At 59.9% G+C, this 19,061-nt stretch overlaps 3 protein-coding genes across 8 annotated transcripts in view; all 3 read right to left on the reverse strand.

Moving 5' to 3' along the window:
- Positions 1 to 2,839: 2,839 nt before the first annotated feature.
- Positions 2,840 to 7,118, reverse strand: TMEM82 (transmembrane protein 82). Of its 2 annotated transcripts, XM_065936025.1 has the most exons (6): positions 6,651 to 6,850; positions 6,450 to 6,522; positions 6,069 to 6,243; positions 4,896 to 5,313; positions 3,549 to 3,736; positions 2,840 to 3,276 (listed from the first exon to the last, which is right to left on the reverse strand). In XM_065936025.1, exons 1-6 carry the CDS (start codon positions 6,736 to 6,738, stop codon positions 3,184 to 3,186), a joined length of 1,035 nt encoding a protein of 344 aa, XP_065792097.1. In that variant the 5' UTR covers positions 6,739 to 6,850; the 3' UTR covers positions 2,840 to 3,183. The 2 variants fall into 2 exon arrangements, with proteins under 2 accessions (XP_065792097.1, XP_065792096.1); XM_065936024.1 differs by lacking the exon at positions 6,450 to 6,522 and having other exon boundaries at positions 6,651 to 7,118.
- A 327-nt stretch (positions 7,119 to 7,445) lies between these two features.
- On the reverse strand, positions 7,446 to 11,735 carry SLC25A34 (solute carrier family 25 member 34). The gene is made up of 5 exons (XM_065936028.1): positions 11,183 to 11,735; positions 10,523 to 10,588; positions 10,261 to 10,413; positions 9,720 to 9,854; positions 7,446 to 9,083 (listed from the first exon to the last, which is right to left on the reverse strand). Exons 1-5 carry the CDS (start codon positions 11,558 to 11,560, stop codon positions 8,901 to 8,903), a joined length of 915 nt encoding a protein of 304 aa, XP_065792100.1. The 5' UTR covers positions 11,561 to 11,735; the 3' UTR covers positions 7,446 to 8,900.
- A 1,680-nt stretch (positions 11,736 to 13,415) lies between these two features.
- Positions 13,416 to 19,061, reverse strand: part of PLEKHM2 (pleckstrin homology and RUN domain containing M2) — a 39,241-nt gene continuing 33,595 nt past the window's right edge. For all 5 annotated transcript variants that reach the window (XM_065936030.1, XM_065936031.1, XM_065936029.1 and 2 more), the window contains 10 exons: positions 18,840 to 18,930; positions 18,411 to 18,475; positions 18,001 to 18,089; positions 17,254 to 17,386; positions 16,835 to 17,025; positions 16,454 to 16,519; positions 15,743 to 15,902; positions 15,239 to 15,418; positions 15,034 to 15,150; positions 13,416 to 14,361 (listed from right to left, as the gene is read on the reverse strand). In XM_065936030.1, the coding sequence (XP_065792102.1) occupies positions 14,227 to 14,361; positions 15,034 to 15,150; positions 15,239 to 15,418; positions 15,743 to 15,902; positions 16,454 to 16,519; positions 16,835 to 17,025; positions 17,254 to 17,386; positions 18,001 to 18,089; positions 18,411 to 18,475; positions 18,840 to 18,930 (1,227 nt within the window). In that variant the 3' untranslated portion in view covers positions 13,416 to 14,226. The remainder of the gene's footprint in view (positions 14,362 to 15,033; positions 15,151 to 15,238; positions 15,419 to 15,742; positions 15,903 to 16,453; positions 16,520 to 16,834; positions 17,026 to 17,253; positions 17,387 to 18,000; positions 18,090 to 18,410; positions 18,476 to 18,839; positions 18,931 to 19,061) is intronic.

Here is a 19,061-nt window from a genome sequence, read left to right on the forward strand (position 1 = left end):
TCTTGGCCCGATAGCCCATGAGAAACTGAATCCTGTCAACAACCAAGTAAGTGAGCCTGGAAGTAGACGCTGGCCCAGTAGACACCACAGCCTTGGCCGACGCCTGGACTGTGGCCGGTGAGAGACTATGAGCCAGAAGATTCAGCCAAGCTGCACCTGGATTCTCAACCCACAGAAAAAGTGAGACAGTAAGTGTCTGTTGTTCTGTTTAAAAATTTTTTTAAATATTTATTTATTTGGCTGCCTCAGGTCTTTCTTAGTTGTGGCATAGGTGATCTTCTATCTTCGTTGTGGCCTGTGTGACTAGTTCCCTGACCAGGAATCGAACCCAGGCCCCTTTGCACTGGAAGCACAGTCTTAGCTACTGGACCACCAGGGAATTTCCCTGTTTTAAATATTTTTATCTATTTATTTGACTGCACCAGGTCTTAGTTATGGCATGCAGGGTCTTTAGTTGTGGCATGCAAACTCTTGTTGTGGCATGTGAGATCTAGTTCCCTTACAAAGGTTTGAACCCTGGTTCCTTGCATTGGAAGCATGGATTCTTAGCCACAGCCCACAAGAGAAGTCCCAGTGTTTGTTCTTTTAAGCTGCTAAATTTGGGGGTCATTTGTTATGTAGCTTTTGATACCAAATATATCTTCCCTAGCCCTCCATTACTCTATCCCCTTACTAGCTTTTTTTTCCTTTTTTTTTTTTTTTTGCAGCAATTGCTACTTATGCGTCTTGCTCCCAGCCCAGAGCCTTGCCCCATGCAGATGTTCAGTAATGGGGGAAGGAATGAAGGGGCAACCAGAGGGACAATCCATAGCTCAGAAAAGCCACAGGTTGGCAGGGGTGTTGCTTAGGAGTGAGGAGGCAGGCCTACCCCAATCCCAGGTGGTCCAGAGGCTACCATCCCCTCTTAGCAGGAACTGGGGCTCTGTTCTCCCACCTCTTCAGGAGGATGCTGGTCAGAGCCCAGGATCTGGTATCTTATGGTCTTGGACCTAACAAATTTAGCTTCCTGTTCCTGTTCCAGATCATACCTTCTGGATTTCTTCTGCCCTCAGACTTCAGGCCTATTTCTCTTTATTTGGTATGCCTCAGTAGAATGATCTGATTTTTATACCCATGTCAGACTTCTCACAAAAATAATTTAATAGATAAGAAAAGAATCCTTTTTCAGCTCACGTGGCTCACTTTTTGTTTGGAAAACAGTCCCTGTGCCCATAAAAAGGAAAGGGTCGCCAAGCCCAGTCTCCTCCCAGCCCTGTTCCCACCAGGTCACAGGCAGAGTGCGGGGCTGGGAGGCTGGGGAACCTTCCAGGAAAAACATCAGGCCTGAGTTGGAACCCAGTTGTCCAATCTGGGTCTGGCGAGGGGCTGGCCCTGTGCCCACCTAGACTGGCCCATTTCCTCCTAGACTAGGGCAAGTTTCCTGCCCAGAGGGAACAAGCACATTCCCAGGCAGAGGGAGGCTGGGTCCTGTACTCGGGGAGGGGCATCCACAGGCACTTCCCCACCTCAGCTACCGAGCCTGCAATGTGCCTCCTGGGAGCAGGATGGAGAGCAGAGGATCAGAAGTTGGGCTCGCTCGAGCTTCTGAGTTCAAGGAATGAGCTGGAACCACTGTCCAGCCTTGGGGTCCTGGGTCCCTGGATCTCCGGTGCACCCAGGACAGGGAGTAGAATCCTAGACTGGACTCTGTCTGCTCCAAAGCAGTAGCCTTTGGGTGACCAAAGGCCTCATGGTGGCCTTTGCTGAGAAATTCCATCAGAACCTGGAATCCTCCAAGAACCTTCTCCAGGTCCCGCCTCCTCCCAGGTGCTTCCCCTGCCTCTCCCAGACAACCGGAACCTCACAACCTGTTTGGAAGTCCCTTGGCTGGGAGTCTCCTTTGCCCTGTGGGGTCTCTCCTGGAAAAGGACCCCTGAGTTGGGGCCCTCAGTCCCCATGGATGCAAACTGCCCTGTGGGCTGGTTACCTGAACCAGGAGATCATAGGTGTGGTACAGCCTCAGGTTAACTTGGACAAAAAGTGGTGGGAGCCACATTCCAGAATTTACCAGGAATGGACCTGCCATATTTACTATGCCCAACTCTGTTAACTTCCCTGGCCCCAGTTCTTCTACAAGAAGTGAGGAGCAGGGAGCATGCGTGGCACTTGAACTCTGGATGTCAGGCTACCCGAATTCAAATCCTGGCTTTGCCACTAACTAGCTGTGTTCCCTTGAGTAATTTCCTTAACCTCTCTGAGCCTTGGTTTCTGAATCTATAAACAGCAGTAACAGTACCTGCCTCTTGGGGCTGATGTTAAAATGAAATGAGATAATAAAGATGTTTAGCACAGTGCCCAACAGATGATAGTTGTTCTTCTGCTAGGTTCAGAAAGGGGCAATGGCCTACTCAAGGCCACACAGCAGGTAAACAGAGTTGTTGGTGCCTAACTTTTCTTCCATATACTCTGTGGCCTTCATGAGCTGGGCCCTGAGGGGGATATAAGGCTGAAAACAGCTGAGATGGGAAGGATCCCCATGTAAGGGTCAGAGGTGGGGGACCCAAAGGCATCAACAGAGGCCCAAGCATCATACCCCCTCCCAGGTTTCTCAACCTGGGATGGGACATGCCCAACCAGGATGTCTTGGGCATCCTCCACCCAAGACAGCCGGGGGGTCTTAGACCATCTGCCCATCCATGCCACTGCATCCCCGTCACCTCTTCAGCCACCTCCACATCAAATTCCTGAATCCCAGGGAGCCAGCTAGGCACACATTCCAGGAGCCTGCCCCAGTCAGAAGAGCTCTGTAGCCTTGAACAAGCCTCTTCACCTCTTGGCATGTTCACGATTCTAAGAAAAATCTGAGAAAGTCACCTTTATTGTTTGTGGAAAGGGCAGGGAGATGGGAAAAGGGGGAAGCCATCATGGGGATACAAGTCCCCCCAGTGCCCCTGGGAAGGCAGGTCTAGGGGGCCTGTATCTGTTCCCCAACCCTGAGGAAAAGAAAAAGTTTAACCAAGCCGCCTCCAGGTACTCCCACCCTCTGAGGGACCCAGTCCCAAATCCTCCCCTCACTCCCGCGGATCCCCAGTGCTCCAGGTGGGGGGCAGCCTTGCCATTCTGCCTCCAGGCAGTATCCTGGGGTCAAGGCCTCCTGGTGAACCTGAGTGGACCTGAGAGACTCCAAGTCCTTGCCAAGGTCAGTCAGGAGGTGGCCGTCCCCTCCGAGGGCTGGGCAGGGGCCGAGGGCTGGGGCTGGCTTGGAGCTGACACCAAAGGCCTCTGGGGTGGAAAATCCTGAGGGGAGACAGGGAGGAAAGGATGGAGGTGCCACTTAATCCCCCCCATCCTGTGGGGGCATTCAGGCTTCCAATTTCCCAGGATGTTCCTCTCATTTGGGGCTCTGGGGCACAGGATGGGATGGGCTATGGATGGGGTGGGGGTGCCCCTCAATTGCCCCATTCCTAGTGACCTGGGCTACTGAGGGGTCACCTGACTTGGTGAGGCTCCCGGGACTGTCTGGAGCAGGGCTTCAGAGTCTGGGGGACCTTCAGGGTGGGGGTGCCCACCTGCATCTGGCAAAGATCAAGCAGGGTGCGGATGCCCACGAGGCACCAGAGCTCGCCCAGCAGGGAGACGAGGATGCCCAGGAGGTCCAGCCAGCGGCCCACGGTCAGCAGCAGCACGAAGAGACCGCACATGCGCACCAGCACCGTCTGGACGTGGCTCTTGAGGCCGGGGCGCTGCCGCTGCTCCTCTACAAACACAGGGACCCTGTCACTGGCTGCCTGCCCGATCACCGCAGCCCCACCCTGAGGTCCAGCTGAGATGGGGCCTGGATCTCCCAGCTCCCCCACCGCTTTCCTCACTGCGAGCCTTTCCCTCCCCAGGCATCCCCCCTCCCTTCCTCTCCGCCCCATCTCCACTGTGCAATACAGGGCACCAGGCATTTCTTTCCCTCCCGGGCCTCACTGTTCACCCAGGGTCTTGCCCTGGAGTCGTCTTGACTCCTCTCTTTCCTGCATTCCCACGTCCGATCCATCAGTGAGCCCTGCAGGCTCTTTCTGCTTTCATCTCTCAAATCAGCTTTCTCACTGGGCCCCCAGCTTCTAGTCTGGACCCCACAACTCAGCGTGTACTCAGCAGCTGGTAACCTTCTAAACACACTAACAAGATGGAATCATTCCTCTGCTTATAATCCTCCCAGGACGTCCCCTTGTACCTGGAATAAACTCCAGACTCCTTACCCTTACAAGGAGGTCCTGCCCCATCTGACCGGAGTCCACTCTCCAACCTCATCTCAGGCTCACTACCTCCAACCATCCCAGTTTTCTGTGGTCCATCAAGTGTGCTAGCCTCATTCCCACATCAGGGCCTCTGCATCTCTGCCCTGTTTGCCTGACTGCCCTTCCTTGTCCTGACTCTTCGGCCCCATCCCTACCCTGCAGCCACGTGGCTCCTCCTCAGGCCCAGATCCCAACAGGTCACTCGCCCCTGCTTAAAACCCTGCAACGGCTTCTGAAGAGACTGCCTCACCTGGCTGATGACAGCTCTCCATTGGGCCCCTGTGAACCCGGCCAGCCTCGTCCCCTCCCTGCTGTTTTCAGGCCTTGAATCACCTCTGGGCTTTGGTATACGTGGTTCCCTCTGTCATGATCTCCTTTCCCTGCTCATCTCTCCCAGGGGCTCCTGCTTATCCTTTGAGGCCCAATTCGAGTACTGTCTCACTGGGCTTCCCCTGCACCCTGTACCCTTCTCTGTCCACTGCATGGCTGTTGCTACCAGACTGGGTGCTCTGGGATGGCAGGGGCTGGATCTGAGTGTTGTCATCCTCCCCAGGGCCTAGCATTGCACTGGGCCCGGTCAGACAGTGGGGTGTGAGTGTCAGTGAATCAGCTGCCGCCCGTGGCGCTTACCCTGCATGTGGATGACCAGCAGAGTATAGCAGATGGTGAGAGGCGTCCAGAAGCGCACGGCCTCCGAGGTGGTCAGGAAGTCTCGGTTGATGAGGGCCACGGCGGCCAGGTTGCCCACAATAAAGGTCACGGCCAGGGTGCGGCCCAGCAGCCAGGGGAGGTGGTGTGCGCCCGCCAGCAGGCCCAGGCAGACCCCACAGGCGCGCTGGCTGCGGTGCAGCTCGTAGAGCCGGCAGACGTGGTGGCGGAGGCGCCGGGCGCCGGTGCTGAGCAGCGCTGCCAGCCCCAGGGCCAGCATCAGGTTCAGCGTGCGGTGCGGGGCGCCCTCCTGCAGGAAGCTCAGGCCGCAGGTCAGCCCGCAGCCCAGCGAGTACTGGCACAGTAGGTACAGCTGCAGTTTCTTGGTGCCCTGGGAGCCCTGGATGGGGGAGGGGGCACAATGATGGGGACTTAGGCTGCTCGTCACCCTGGGGGCACCAAGAGGGTGTCACGGTACAGATGCTCCACTCTGTAGGAAGCTGGAGCCTGAAGGCACCTTAGGGATCATTCCCAAAGAGGAAATATTGCCTTCAGGTCAAGCCTACTGGGATCATCTCTTTTGTCTTTTAAAATTTATTTTTGGGCCAGGTCATGCAGGCATGTGTGATTCTTAGTTCCCTGACCAAGGATCAAACTCACCACACCCCCTGCATTAGAAACGCAGAGTCTTAGCCACTGGACCTCCAGGGAAGTTTCATTACTGTATCATTTCTTTCAGCTTAATTTCAGTCATGGTTATTACCTGGGACTGGTCTGCTGGCTGAAGAGTGGCGGCTCAGAGCCTTGAAGAACTGGATTCAAAGCCTGACTCTACTTCTTGCTGGTTGTTGACCATGGATAAGCCATTCTGCCTCTCTGAGCTTTAGTTTTCCACATGTGAAGCTGGAATCCCAGCAAACTTTTACCCGCTGTGGTTACAAGGATGAGATGATGTGCCCAAAGCATCTAGCACGGCTGATGGGAAGCTCCAGACAGCCCTGAGCTGCTGTGTTATCTTCTCGGCCTGGGGCTGTGTCCACTCTGAGTGGAGACTGGGCTTTGGCAATCACAGTTTTTCCCATTTTTTTTATTCCGGGGTGAAAACTAGGGCCCACGGCCAGGCCATCCTCACCCACCACCTCCCTGTGGTCTCACCTTGTCCAGGGAAAGCAGCATGGAGACAGCCCGGAGGGAGAACTCGAGCACTACGAGGGCAGCCACCCGGACCCCCACAACGGTCAGAATGAGGGCCAACCCTGCGAGGTGCACCGTCTCCAGCGACGCCCACCGGTCCTGCAGCCTCTGCTTTTCAAGACAAAGCTCTGGGTGGCTGTGGAGACAGACAGGGGCGCGGGCAGAGGAGACAGACAGAGGGTGCAGAACCACCAGCCTGGTCCCTGGAGGGGGTCCCGGTGCTCCCAGCCACTCCCTGGGGTGAGGGAGGGGTGGTCTTTTCCTCCCGGCCCTCCTCTCAGAGGCCTCTTCTCAGTGTGGGTTTCAGGGCGCAGGGGGTAGGCTGGGGAGGTGGGCACTCACTTGGCACAGCCCACGAAGAAGTAGACCTTCAGGAGGTTGTTCAGGATGGAGACGGCGCAGGCCCCGACGAGGCCTGACGGGGGCAGTAGGGAGGGTGGGTGGCGTGGTAGGGTTAGAGGAGCCGGCAGGCAAGGCGGGGACACTCCACGTGGGTGGGATCGCCGGGCACTGAGCGGGTGTCCGGCAGGGGGCGGGGCTCACCTTGCAGGAGGGCGTCGAGGAGGCCGGAGCCCCAGTCCAGGGAGGGGAGGCTGGGGAGCCAGGAGGTGGGGGACAGTAGGGAGAACATGGCCGCGGGGATCCAGCCCAGCCTCCGGCCAGGTCTGCCCCGGAGAGACCGCGACGTCACCGCCACCGGGCAAAGGTGCAGCCGAGGGGAGGAGCCGGGAGGGGTCAAAAGCCCAGGGGAGGGGAAGGGATGAGAGCCAGGGCCTTAAACTTTCCGGATTCTGAGTTAGGACCGCTGCCCAGGCGCTTGTCATTTGGGCAGCATGGGGTGGAGGGCATCTCTGGGTGGGCTGGTCTCAGTCCTGCTCGAGTCTGGCGCCCACTTTTCTCACCCTCCTCTGGGCTTTGCCCCACAGCGCCTTCCTGAAGCCCCAGGCCTCATCTGTCCTTCCTCAGCCTCTGTTATGGGTTCCCCCCTCGGCCCAAGCTCTGGAAGGGGGCTTCCACCCCCCACAGCCTGAGGCTTCGCTTTCTCAGCCCGAGGCCTGGAAGGGGTCTCTCCTCCCACTGCCGGGGGTGGGAGGGTTGGGGGCGTTGGGGGTGGGGGTAGGGTGGGGCAGGGGCAGGATCCAGCTCCAGGCCCTCGCCCACTGCACCGCAGGGCCGATCGCCCTGACGATTCTCCTCGCGCCCACTAGGCGGCAGGCCTCGCTTAGCCTGAGAGGTGGGGCTGCCCCAGTTCTTTTGGGTCCTCCTTTCCCAGACAGAAGAGCCAGCCACGGGTTGGGGTTCGGAAGTCCAGAGACTGAGACTGCCAGCAGTGCAAAGTTATTGACGTAGACAAAATAGAAAACTTTATTGGTTTGGAGTGTGCAGTGGATATGTGCCTGGAGAGCAGCTCTTTGCAGCCATTGGGTGTGGCCGGGAAGGCAGTTCAGGCCACTTGACCTCAGCCAGTCCTGCCCCTTCAGGCACTTAGCTCCTACTTGTGTAGCACAGAGGTCAGTGCCTTAGGGACACGCCCACGGGGGGAGTGTGGCCGCAGCTTGGACAAAGGGCAGGGTCTGGGATGAGGATACCCAGCTTCACTACCTTGGGGAATTCGCTTCCTTTCCTGGGACCTCAATCTGCTCATCTGAATAATGGGCACGTCAAGAGCTACCTTTCAGAACTGTCATGAGAATCTGTGCAAATGCCCACAGTGCTGGGCGTCTAGGAGACCCTCAGTAAAAGCCCTTAGTTTAGAGGGGCTGTGTTGTGTCCCCTCCCACACCCCAGATTCATATAGGGAAGTTCTAACCTCAGAAGGTGACTATATTTGGAGATGGGGTCTTTAAGAAAGTAATTAAGTTAACATGAGGTCATTAGTGTGAGGCCTAATCCAATACAAGTGGTATTCCCACTCCAGTATTCTTGCCTGGAGAATCCCATGGACGGAGGAGCCTGGTGGGCTATCGTCCACAGGGTCGCAAAGAGTCGGATACGACTGAGCGACTTCACTTTCACTTTAAGAGGGGATTAGGACCCAGACACAAAGCGGGAAGACCTTATGGGGACCTTGGGAGAAGACAGGTGTCTACATGCCAAGAAGGGAGGCCTCAGAGGAAACCAACCCTGCCGACCCCTGGACATGTAGCTTCCAGAACTGTGAGAAAAGAACATTCTGTGGTTTAAGCTGCCTAGTCTGAGGAACTCTGTGATGGTGGCCTTGGCAGACTAACACAGACAATGACCCCATGGCCTCACGGTGCTCCCCAGGGCCTCCCCACATGTGCAGTGATCCCTCAGGGGCACTCCGGCCCCCATGGTCCTGGCTCTCACCAAGGGCACAGGTCAGGGGTGGGCAGAGGTGAGTTCCAGTTCCAGCTCTGACCCTTCAATGCTACAGGGCTTTGGTCAGAGCACTTCACCTTTCTGAGCCTCCACTTCCTCATCAGTGACAGAATTTTACTACCTCCTACTGTGTAAGCAAGTTGGTATTGTATGTGACCCAGTTCACAGCGCTGTTCACACCTTGGAGTGGTTATTGTGACGGGTAAGGCTCTGGGGTAAGGTAACCTGGGACAGAGAAAGATGAATACTCTCTGGAGAATGGAGTGGGTGGTGATTCCAGCTGGCCCTAGGTGGGCCCAGGGGCTGGGCTGACCACAGCTGTCTGACCATACTCTCCCCAGACCCGGGGCAGGGCCTGGGCCTGGGCTGGCTCTGGAACAGCCATTCCCAGCTGCAGCGGGCCATCGCATCCTGCCAAGTGGCCGGCCGTGTCGGGGTGAAGGACGCCGCCTAGCTGCCCTGGCGCTGGCCCCGCCAGGCCCGTTTCCGGAGTTCATCCCAGAAGAGCATGCTTAGGACGGTGTGGGGGCCCAGGCGCAGGTAGACGGGGCCCAGACCCTTGTAGAGCGCCAGGGGGCCCTCCTGCCGCCAGATCTTCACCAGGCAGTCGGCGAGGCCGCCATACAGCTTGCCCTGGGAACAGACACAGGGCGGACATCGCTGCAGGCATTGTGGGGCCCTGGCTGGCACAATGGCGTGTGTCTGTGTGAGGCCTTTGTGGTACGTCAGAAAAGGCACTGCCCCCAAGCTCAGCGGATCACATAAGGGTGTCCCTTTGGGCTGTGAAAGTTCAGAAGGAGCCGCTTCCTCCAGGCAGCCCCCGCCCCAGGACAGGCGCTCAGCGTGGCTAGTGGCATGCAGGTGGATTTCATGCCTAACGCAGCCTGTGGAGGGCACCTTTGTGCTGGGCACATCCTATACCAGTGTATATGATGACGTGTGTGTGTCAGTGAGGCTGTGGGGTCAGGCCTGGATTCCAGTTCAGGTTCCTCCACTTACCAGCTGTGTGACCTCAGGCCAGTCACTTGATCTCTCTGAGCCCCAGTCTCCTCATCAGGAAAATGAAGGTGGTTGTGAGGAGAGAATTAAAATGCGGACGTGAAAATGCTGAGTACATGCTTGGGACGTGGGTGTTCAGCAAACAAGCCGAATTAATGTGTGTGCGTGTAGGTCACGTCTGTGTGTCCCTGGCCCTGGGTGTGTGTTTGGGTGTGTGTGTTGGGGGGGGCTCGCCAGCACCCACCCTCCCCCACTCTGTCCCCCGCTTACCCTGCCTGCTCCGTCCACTGGCTGATTATACAGCCGTGTGCTGACCACATCGAAGGGGGTCATGACAGCGACCACAGCTATGCTGCTGATCATGCCCCCGGCCAGGGCCACCAGCCAGCTGTCCTCCGGGAGCCACTGTGGGAACATACAGGTTGCTGACCCCCGTAGCTGCCTTCCACCCACCCACATGGTGTCACCCCACCCTCTCAGCACCTGGGGGCTGGAAGACCTGGGGAATGTGGAGCAGAGGAGGCTCCTCCAGCCACTCCCCTCCCCACCCCATCCCCCCTGAGCTTCAGGGTTCACTGCCGGCTCCCCACTCTTGCTGGACCCAAAAGCCAGGGTCATGACCTGAGGGCAGAGCTGGGGCACTCAGCTTTATTAAGGTGCCCCGTCTGTCACCATGCCCTCGGCTTCCCTGGGTAGGGTCCAGGTGGAGACATGCAGTATGATGCAGACCTGGACAGACAGGAAGAAAGAAGGCAGGAGGCCCTCCTACTCCTGTGTGTGGAGGCGGGCACAGGTGCCCCCAGATCCTCACCTGTCGCTCCTGCACCCAGGCCTTGGCAGAGGCAAAGGTGGCCAGCTGAGCGGCCGAGCCGACCATGACCCGGGGCACAGCACCCCCCACGCCCCGCCACAGCCCTGCCAGGCCCTGCTGCCGCCAGATGGTCTCCAAGGCACCCAGGAGGCTCTGTGGGGAGAGGGCATGGGGTCACTGGGCAGCCCCTGCCTGTCCAGGAGCCTGTCCAGCCCACCCAGCCCGCCCAGCTTGGGGAGCTCTGAGGAGAGGCGGTCCCTACCTGGTGATGGTGTTGGTGCCCCACGGCCATCGCGGCCACCGTCTGGGCCTGCAGCTGCGTTTTGACCTGTGAGGGCAGAGGTGCCACAGGGCCTGGGGATGGAAACTTGGGAGAGCCTGGAAGAGCTGTGTGTGTTGAGGGCACGCCTTGCTAGGCCCTGACACCCAGACCTCCCTGAGCCCGCACCTTCCCAATGTGTGGAATAGGGTTGAGGGTGAGGCTCTGCAGTCAGCCTGCATCTGCATCAGGGTGTGACTTGGGACAAGCTACTTCACCTTCTCTCGACCTTTCTGCTCAGCCTTAGAAAGCTGTTTTGAGAACCAAGAGCAATGACACATCCAGGCTCGGACAGGGGGCCCTCACTAGGGGGAGGCTTTATTCTTACTTGCGCAGGAAAATAAAGGACCTCCTGCCACCCTCTACCCCCTCCCCTGGCTCGGGACTGGTGGGGTGGGGCCCTCAGGGGAGTGAGGATCAGGGCCAAGCCCTGGTGCCCTGGACCAAGGGGCAGATTCCAGGCAGCCTGGGTGGGGATGTTCTGGGGAGCTGCCCCACCCAGCCTGCCCCACCCTACCTGCTCCTTAGAGGCCAGCCAAGGAGGCTGCCGCCCCCATGGAGCTGGGTCACAGGGTAGTGGGCAGATGGAGACAAGGCACTCACCAGGTAAGCAGGGCTCCCCACGAAGGCTCCCAATGCCCCTGCCACAGCGCCCGCGACCACGGTGCCTCCCGGCTGCTGGCTGAGGCCGGCCTGGCACGCCAGGCTGTAGCAGTAGAAGCGGACGCCGTTCATGAGGCCCTGGTAGAGGAGGCCGGCAGCCAGCCCCTTCTGCAGCCCGCACAGCCCATCTGCACGGGCCACCGCGACGACGGAGGCCACAAAGCCCCGGTAGAGCCGAGGGTAGGTGCCCCGTGCCTGCAGCTCCCCCTGAAGCTGCAGCCGTGTCTTCACTACCTCCAGGGGGTTGGTGAAGACACAGGCCAGGCAACAGGCTGAAGCACCCAGAACCAGGTCCACAGCTGGGGGCACTGTCTCCATGGTCTCAGGGCCAGGGGCCAGCGGGGGTGGGCATGGGCCCTGGAGTGGCGGTGCTTAGGCTGTTTTCACCCCCGCAAGGCCACAAGGCTGGGGATCGAGGGAGCCTGGGGCCATGTCTTGGAGGGCAGAGGTCTGGGTCAGAGATGCCGCCGGCTGCCAGGCGGCTCCTGGTCTATCTCGGGAGTCCACCTGCTCTGCTTCTTCGTTGGAGCCCAGGACACGCCCCTGCCGGCTCCAAACCAATCCCAGCTGCCTCCATTCCCCCACACCTCCCTGCAGGGGAGGGCCTGGACCCTGGGATCTGGGGGAAAGGTCACCTGGGCCCCAAGGGAGACTGGGGGTGAGCAGAGTGCTGATCAACCAAGAAGCCTCTTCCTGCCCCTCTGGCCCTCCAGCCTTCTCTCTGGCCCTGGGGCAAAGGGCTGGTGCCTGCTTCTGGCTTGGCCAGTGCTGTAGCTCAGGGCCCTGGGCAAGAGGCAGCTGCTTGGGACCTTCTCCCCACATCTCAGCAACTGCTCCTCCCACCCCTGCCACCGAGTGATGCCCCCTTTCCCGGCCTTGGCCTGGCCTTCTGGTCTGGCTCCCGTGCCCCATGGTCCCACCGCCAAGTGACAGCAGAGGGCTCCGGAGGCCTGTGAAACTGGTCTGGAACCCCAGGCTCCACTGTTACATGTGAGCCAAGCAAGTACTTCCTTTGAGCTTCAGTCTCTCCATTTTTAAGGTGGGGATATGGACACCCACTGCAGAAGTTCCTTGAAGAATTGTAGATGTGTAAAGAACACCTTTACAGGAGAAGGGGATGACAGTGGATGAGATGGTTGGATGGCATCACTGACTCGATGGACATGGGTTTGGGTGGACTCTGGGAGTTGGTGATGGACAGGGAGGCCTGGCATGCTGCGGTTCATCGGGTCGCAGAGTCAGACACCACTGAGCGACTGAACTGAACTGAAAGAACGCCTAGCACAGTGCTTCACCCAATCGCCCTGGGTGGGTGGGAGATGGAAAAACAAGAGCCACTGTGTCTCACTGAGTGACTCTGTGGCTTTGGTTGCTTGCTTGGTAAGGACTTTCCCTCCGAGTCCTGCTCGTCTTCCTGGTGGAGCCGCTCCTGGGCTGTGGTTCTTGGAGCAGAGGCCCAGGCATGGAAATGTCTGGTGAGACGGAACCTCCCATCCCTGGGCATTACTGTCAGGTGCCAGGCTGTGGAGGTGGGAGCCAGCACCACCTTGTCCATCTCAACCTCTGCTTCAGGGGATCCCTCTCCTGCCAGGGCCACCCTGCATCACCAAGTTCCAATCAAAACCAGAGGCAGAGCAACCCTGCCCAGAATGCCACTTCCATGGTCTCCACACCTGCCTCTTCCACGGGTCCACCCTTTTCCTCTCGAAGCCCTGGAGGCCACAGTGCTAAGGGACTTAAGGGCTGAGGAGCTCCTCGCAGACCGCGCAGGCTGGGCATCCTCTGGCCAGCCCCAGGGTAGCAGCCAACAAGAGGTCTTGGGGACAGCTTGGATTCTCCTGGGTTTATCCCGAGTGGCGGGTGCTCAGGCCCCACAGCTAGAGAGGAGGGGAGGAGTGCCCTGCCCTGGGAGTGCAGACAAGTCCTGGGATTGGAGCTGGTGGCTGCCCCACCCACCCAACCACTGCAGGAAACAGGAGGGAGGGCAAAGGTCAGGCCCAGAAGCTCCCAGGGCCTGAACTCCTCCTCAAAGAGTGATGTGGTTGCCAGAGAGGGCCCACAGCATCTCACGGAAAAGCATTTGTGGAATCAATGAGGAGTGAAGGCCGAGGGGCCTGAGAGGAGTCGGAGATCCCTCACCTCCATCCTGGTCAAACAGGGCCAGCGACAAGTCTTGGCAATATAACATGTCTATTTTATTTTAAAAAACAAAACCCAGGCCACATGACCCTCTCCCCCAGAGGGCCCCTCTTGGGAAGGACCTGGCTCCAGCCAAGCAGCCATCACAGGCTGCTGGGCTTTGTTCCTCTCCAAGCCCTCCTCCCCACCCTACCGTGCTCTCGGCAGAAGGACACAGCCTGATTCCTGGATCCCACAGGTACCCAGGTTGGAAGGAGTCAGGGAGGGGGCCGTGGACATGCAGAGCCTCCTGGAAGCCAGGGAGGGCCAGCCTGGCCCCTGCACCCCCGGAGTGTGGAAGGCAGGCAGGAGTGTGCTTGGGAATGGAGTTAGTGAGGAGGAGACATGCTCTAGACCTCGGTGTTCCAGCTCCCCTCCCAGCCGGGTCAATGTTCAGACATGAACAGGGATGGCCGGGCACTCAGAGCCCCCAGGGCGGCCTAAGCCTCTGCCCGGGCCCCTGACCCAGGGGAGGAAGGGGCTCCTGCCCTCCCAGTCTTTCCACTCCCCCTCACAGACTGAGGCGGCGACCCCAGGGAGGAGGCCGTGCGTCTGCAGAGCCCATAGGGCTCGGACCCTCTGCCCCAGCACTTCCCAGGCGCCCCCTGCCAGGCAGGAAGCCAGGGTATGGTGCACCCACTCTGGGTCCCTGGGAGGGAGACCGGGTCTCAAGCCCCACTCGGTGGTTCGGCTGTCCAGGAACACGGGTGGGGGCCTAGCCCCGAGTAGCTCGGTGACACGGCAATGACTGTGTGCCGCCCACGTGCCCCCCTCCTGCCCCGCCTGAGACACCAGCCGGCTCAGCCTCAGCACCAGGGGTCCCGGGAGGCTCTGCCCCGGCACAGGCTGTCGCTCCGCTGCCAGGAGCTGTGGATGAGGCTCAGGGCATCCTCGAACTTCTTCCTGGAGGCTTCCTGGATGGCCTTGTGCGGGAGGTCCACCTGTGTGGGGCATGGCAGGAATCTGAGGGCTGCGCCAAGAGCGCTCAGGGAGCTGAGGGGTCCCTCCGCACCAGGTGTAACCTTGCCCTGGAACTAGGTCCACGCTGCTGAGAAAGGAGGGCTCCAGCCCACCGGGCGATGCTCCCTGAGCTTCCTCCTTCCAAGGGTGCACCAGCTCTTGGGGGTGGGGGCTGGGGGTGGCACCAGGAGGCAGGCTCTGTGCCTGGGAGTATCCCTGTGGAAGTGCGCTCTGCCCAAGGTGGGTCCAAAGCTTCTGAGGAGCAGTATAGCATGTGCTCATACTGGGATCTGTCCAGGAGTTCGATGAGGCCCCCCTCAGCCTGGCTCTGAGCTCTATGCCCCCACCATCTGAGCAGAGCTCTAGCCCCACCATAAGCACTTAATTCCTGTTTTTTTTTGTTTTTTTTTTAATAATTCCTGCTTTTTGATGGGGACTGAGATCAAGAATGGCATTTCCTGGGCTCGATGCTCAGCTTTAGCCTCAGATTCCCAAGGAGTTAGCATCCTGTCCCTTTGGTCCTACAGATGTCTGCCCTGGAGCTCCTAGTTCAGTGCTTTCCTGGGCACCTGCCTCCTGCCTTGGTCTGTGCCGTGCAGGGATCCTTTCCCCAGGGAAGGGCTCCCTTCTGCAGGGCTCTGGCAGCTGGGTACCTGGTAGATGGCTTTCCACCCCGAGTTCAGTGCAGACAAGAATCGGTCCAGTTCAGGTGTGCAGCTCAGGTAGATGACCCAGGGTGGGAGGGGTTGTGCGCTGTCCTGGGAAAACTCCTGGGCAGAGCAGGGGCCCCAGGTGAGCAGACCCAGCACTCCTGTGGCAGGGCCTGCCTCCATCGCCTGCCCACCTCACCCAGCTCACCAAGAGGCAGTACTCCTTGCCCGGTTCAGTGGACACGGCACTGATGTCAGCCAGCCTGGCAGTACCCAGGGAGCGGAAGAAGCTGGTCTGGCAATCCTCATGGCACGTGAAGAGGCGGTCATCGGTGATTACCAGGCAGCAAGGGATGCAGGGGCTGGGAGCTACCCCCTGGGGGATGACCTGGGGAGCATGGGTGGGGGAAGGGAGGGGCAAGCTGGAGCTCTCCAGGGCTGGTCTGCACCAGGACACCCTGCTTCAGGGGCCAGCCAGCCCCTCTGCCCAGACCTCCAGAGGTCAAGCAGACTCTGCCCACCTCAGGAGTACAGGGGCTGGCCTGGTGATGGTGGGAGTGTCAGGCCACGGGTGGCCCTAAGCTCCAGGGTGGACTCTTGGACTGGTCCTTGGAGGTCCTGTTTTGGTCCTCGGAGGCTGCTCTATGATGTGTCTGGGTTTAGGGAAGGGCCCCTGGGGGCCCAGGGTGGGGGGAGGGGAGAAGGTGCTCACCCCCTTGGACACGGCCTGGCACAGGTGCTGCATCCAGTCGGCCATCTCAGCCTCGCTGTCGGCGCTCAACTCCAGGCAGGGCCGGTCGGCGAGGATGACCTGGAAGGCGTGGGGCCGATCCGTGGTGTTGGATCTCCGACAGCCACCGCACTGCTCCCCCCTGGGCCAGAGGAGGAGGGTGAGACGGGTCGAGGAGGCAGGGGTGGCACACGGGAGCTCCTGGGGCTGGTCGAGGCCTGCAGACCTGGGGCTGCCCCAGAGGACACCAGAGGGTGGTCCGGACCCCACAGCTGGGCAGCCCCGCCCGCACCTCTTTCCTGTGTAACACCTTTAATCTCCAGGATCACCAGAGTCCTTCTGCATACTGCACAGGACCAGGTGAGGGGTAGAGAATCAGCTCTCAGCCCCACCCTCTCAGAATCAGCACACGCTGCCCCTCGTGGGCCTGATGCTCCCTCCAGGTGTGTATGTGTTCATCTCCCCCTAAGGTCAGGCGCTTCCCGGGGAAAGGACTGCCTCCCCATCAGACTGGACCCTTTCCAGGCAGGGAGCTACTTTTGCTTCCCCCAGGTTCCCCCAAAGCTCAGCAGACCCCAGGGCACTGAGTGGGGGTGGGGCTGAGCCGAGCCCCAGGCCCAGCTAGACCTTGACCTTCAGCAGCAACACAGGCCCCAATACCTGCCCAGCAACCCCACTGCCCAGGACACTCACCCCATGTTCACCGAGAGCAGGGGCGTCACGTCGGTGCGGTCAGGGTACTGGTAGAGGATCCCGTTGCTGCAGAGGCACAATGGGGCGGGGGTGAGTCTGGGCTGGGATCTGGGGGCCTGCAAAGCCTACATCCTGGGGATCCTTGCAAGCTGGGGCTTGAAACCCAGAGGCCAAGGAGGCTGGGGCAGCTGGGAGGGTGGAAGAACTGCAGAGGTGCCGCAGGGAGCGTGTACCCCCAGACTTGGGGACAGCCCTAGTCTGCACCTGAGATGTCCTGGGCTTCCTTGGGCCCTACGTGACTGACACCACAGAGACGCTCTCGGATCCCTGTGGAGAGGAGGGTGCTGTCCCCCACCCCAGCCTCCGGGCCACAGCTCTCACCTGAGCACCACGAAGCAGGTCTTCCAGTGCTCCTTGCCCAGGTAGGAGGTGCCCGCCTTGTAATGCAGCATGCCTTCTTTGGTGATGGTGCCCTCGGGGGGTGAGCAGTGGCAGGGGGTGGGGCCCGGGAACTCGTCCTGGGGGTCCTCCCAGTGCACGAGCCCATAGAAACGCACAGTGACAGCGGCCGCCTGGGCAGGGAGGGGGCGGGGGCGGAGCGGTGAGGTCGGGCCGAGCGAGAATGGCCCTCGTCAGGGTGAGGACACACCCCAACTGGGTAAGCGGCTAGGCTGGGGAGCGGGGAGAGCCTGCTGCAGGCAGACGATGGAGAAACAGGAAAGACCGCTGTCTGCACCTCGTGACCCTAACACCAGGGATTGCATCTCGGGGACAACAGCGTCTCCTCCCCAGGTTCTTACCTCACACTTAGATTCCTGGGCCACAAATTTGGCCAGAGCTAGCTTCTCCATGGTGGCATCAGTCAGGATGCTGGGGTAGGGGGGCTCCCGACAGCCCTTGATCATGGCTGACTTCAAAGAAGCCAAAAAGAACCTGTGCAGGGAATGGGGTCTGCTGTCAGAGGCCTGGGGCCCCCACCCCTCACAGGGACTGGGCTTAGTTCTGAGAACATCTGACCTGAAGGGGTCACAGGGTTTGAGGGGAGGGACCCGCCTGGAACCAGAGCTAAGGCGGCGGGTGGGGCAATGAGGTGGCAGCAGTCCATGGTCATCAAACGGCGGCCTGGAAAACCTAACCCTTCATGATGGCCAAGGGGCCTTGGGTCTTGACCACAAGGGAAGCCCGGATGAGGTGACGCAGCAGGACTCGGATGAAGACCCGACCTCAGGAAAGACACTTTTCGCACGGAAGTACGTGGGGCACGAGTGGTCCCGTGGCCCCTAAGCAAGGGCTGTGCTTTCTCTCCTGTGGGGGTGATTCTGCCAGTCCTCTTTTCCTCTCTGGGGGCCACTGAGGGTTTGAGGTCACCAGTCGGTCAGTGTGTCTGTCACCCCCCTGTTTCTCTGCCCGGACCGCAGGCTCCAAATGGAACTCGTTCCTGCTTTCTGCTTCTTCATAGCCAACGTCCCACCCTCCACCCGCAAGGGTGTGGCCAGGCCTGTAGCGCACGCGCTGTCTCCGGCCGGCGGAAGGGGCATGTCACTCACTCGGCCAGGGCCACGTCCGCCGTGTCCAGCAGAAACTGCTTCCTGCGGTTAGTGCACACCAGCTTCACCGTCTGCTGGTCGAGGCCCACCTGCCGGAAACCACACCCTCACATGCACACGGAGCTTGGCCGCGGCTGCCACAGGGGCAGCCATGGCCAGATAGAGGGTGGGCTGGGGAGGGAAGAAACACAGACTGGGGTCACCATGAAGTGGGAAGGGATGGTCGGCCGTACAGAGGAGGAAGAGGGACCCTTGGGCTTGGTTCTTATCCCCGGCATCGCGGGGGTAGATGAGGGCTGGCACCCACCCCGGGACTGAGGCCAGGGGTCGGCCTTGCTCTGCAGCTCCGAGGGTGGGTGGCCCACGGAGCCCTACAGACAGCACACACCAGCCACGGAGCCCGAACTCACCGACACGTAGTCGAGCTCATTGTAAGAAACAGCCTCTTCCACCAAGTATGGCTTCTCTGTGGCCCCTGAGAGAGATGACCCCAATGCTTGTGACCCCTGGGCCTCTCTGCCCTCCCCCCACCCCATTTCCTAAGACCTTTTCTCAGTGAGGACCCATCCTCGCCCTGCGATCTGAAATGATGGGCTAGGAGAATGACATGGGGTACTCCTGGACGGGCCCCCAGGCTCCCGTCTTGGGATACTGACAGCCCCTTCCCAGCTGTGCGTGTCCATCACCACGTGCAGCAGAGAGACACTCGGGGGCAGTGGGGCTGCGGGTGGAGGGGTGGGAGGCGAGGGGGTTTCGGTGGCGGGGTGGAGGGTGCAGGGAACGAGGAAGCAGTCAGTCTCATCTTCCACTGCCCTGGCCCAGGCCGGGGCGGCAGGCACCTTTCCGGAGCAGGTAGACGTAGCAGTCTGTGAGCAGCACGTACAGCAGCTGCAGGTTGCCCTCCATGTGCCCGGTGCTCATCCGGATCATCTGAGGGGCCGGAGCAGAGATGTCAGACCCTGAGGCCCACACCGCACCCCGGACAGCCCGTGCCCCCTTCTGAGCAGGCGTGGGGCCCATTCAGCCGTGCCCTCCCCGTGTGGCTCTTGCTCATTCTTGGC

This window comes from Muntiacus reevesi, chromosome 5 (assembly GCF_963930625.1).
Source record: "Muntiacus reevesi chromosome 5, mMunRee1.1, whole genome shotgun sequence".
NCBI lineage: Eukaryota > Metazoa > Chordata > Mammalia > Artiodactyla > Cervidae > Muntiacus > Muntiacus reevesi.

What these genes read in the sequence shown, in the direction of transcription:
- SLC25A34 (XM_065936028.1), bottom strand. Translation starts at nt 11,560, where the DNA reads ATGGAGACAGTGCCCCCAGCTGTGGACCTGGTTCTGGGTGCTTCAGCC. An exon ending in TGGGGAGCCCTGCTTACCTG is followed by an intron (nt 10,589 to 11,182) that starts GTGAGTGCCTTG and finishes CTGCCCTCACAG; the next exon opens with GTCAAAACGCAGCTGCAGGC. An exon ending in GGCACCAACACCATCACCAG is followed by an intron (nt 10,414 to 10,522) that starts GTAGGGACCGCC and finishes CTCTCCCCACAG; the next exon opens with AGCCTCCTGGGTGCCTTGGA.
- TMEM82 (XM_065936024.1), bottom strand. Translation starts at nt 6,931, where the DNA reads ATGACAAGCGCCTGGGCAGCGGTCCTAACTCAGAATCCGGAAAGTTTA. An exon ending in TGCTGCTTTCCCTGGACAAG is followed by an intron (nt 5,314 to 6,068) that starts GTGAGACCACAG and finishes TCCCCCATCCAG; the next exon opens with GGCTCCCAGGGCACCAAGAA. An exon ending in GCTGGTCATCCACATGCAGG is followed by an intron (nt 3,737 to 4,895) that starts GTAAGCGCCACG and finishes CTGTGTTTGTAG; the next exon opens with AGGAGCAGCGGCAGCGCCCC.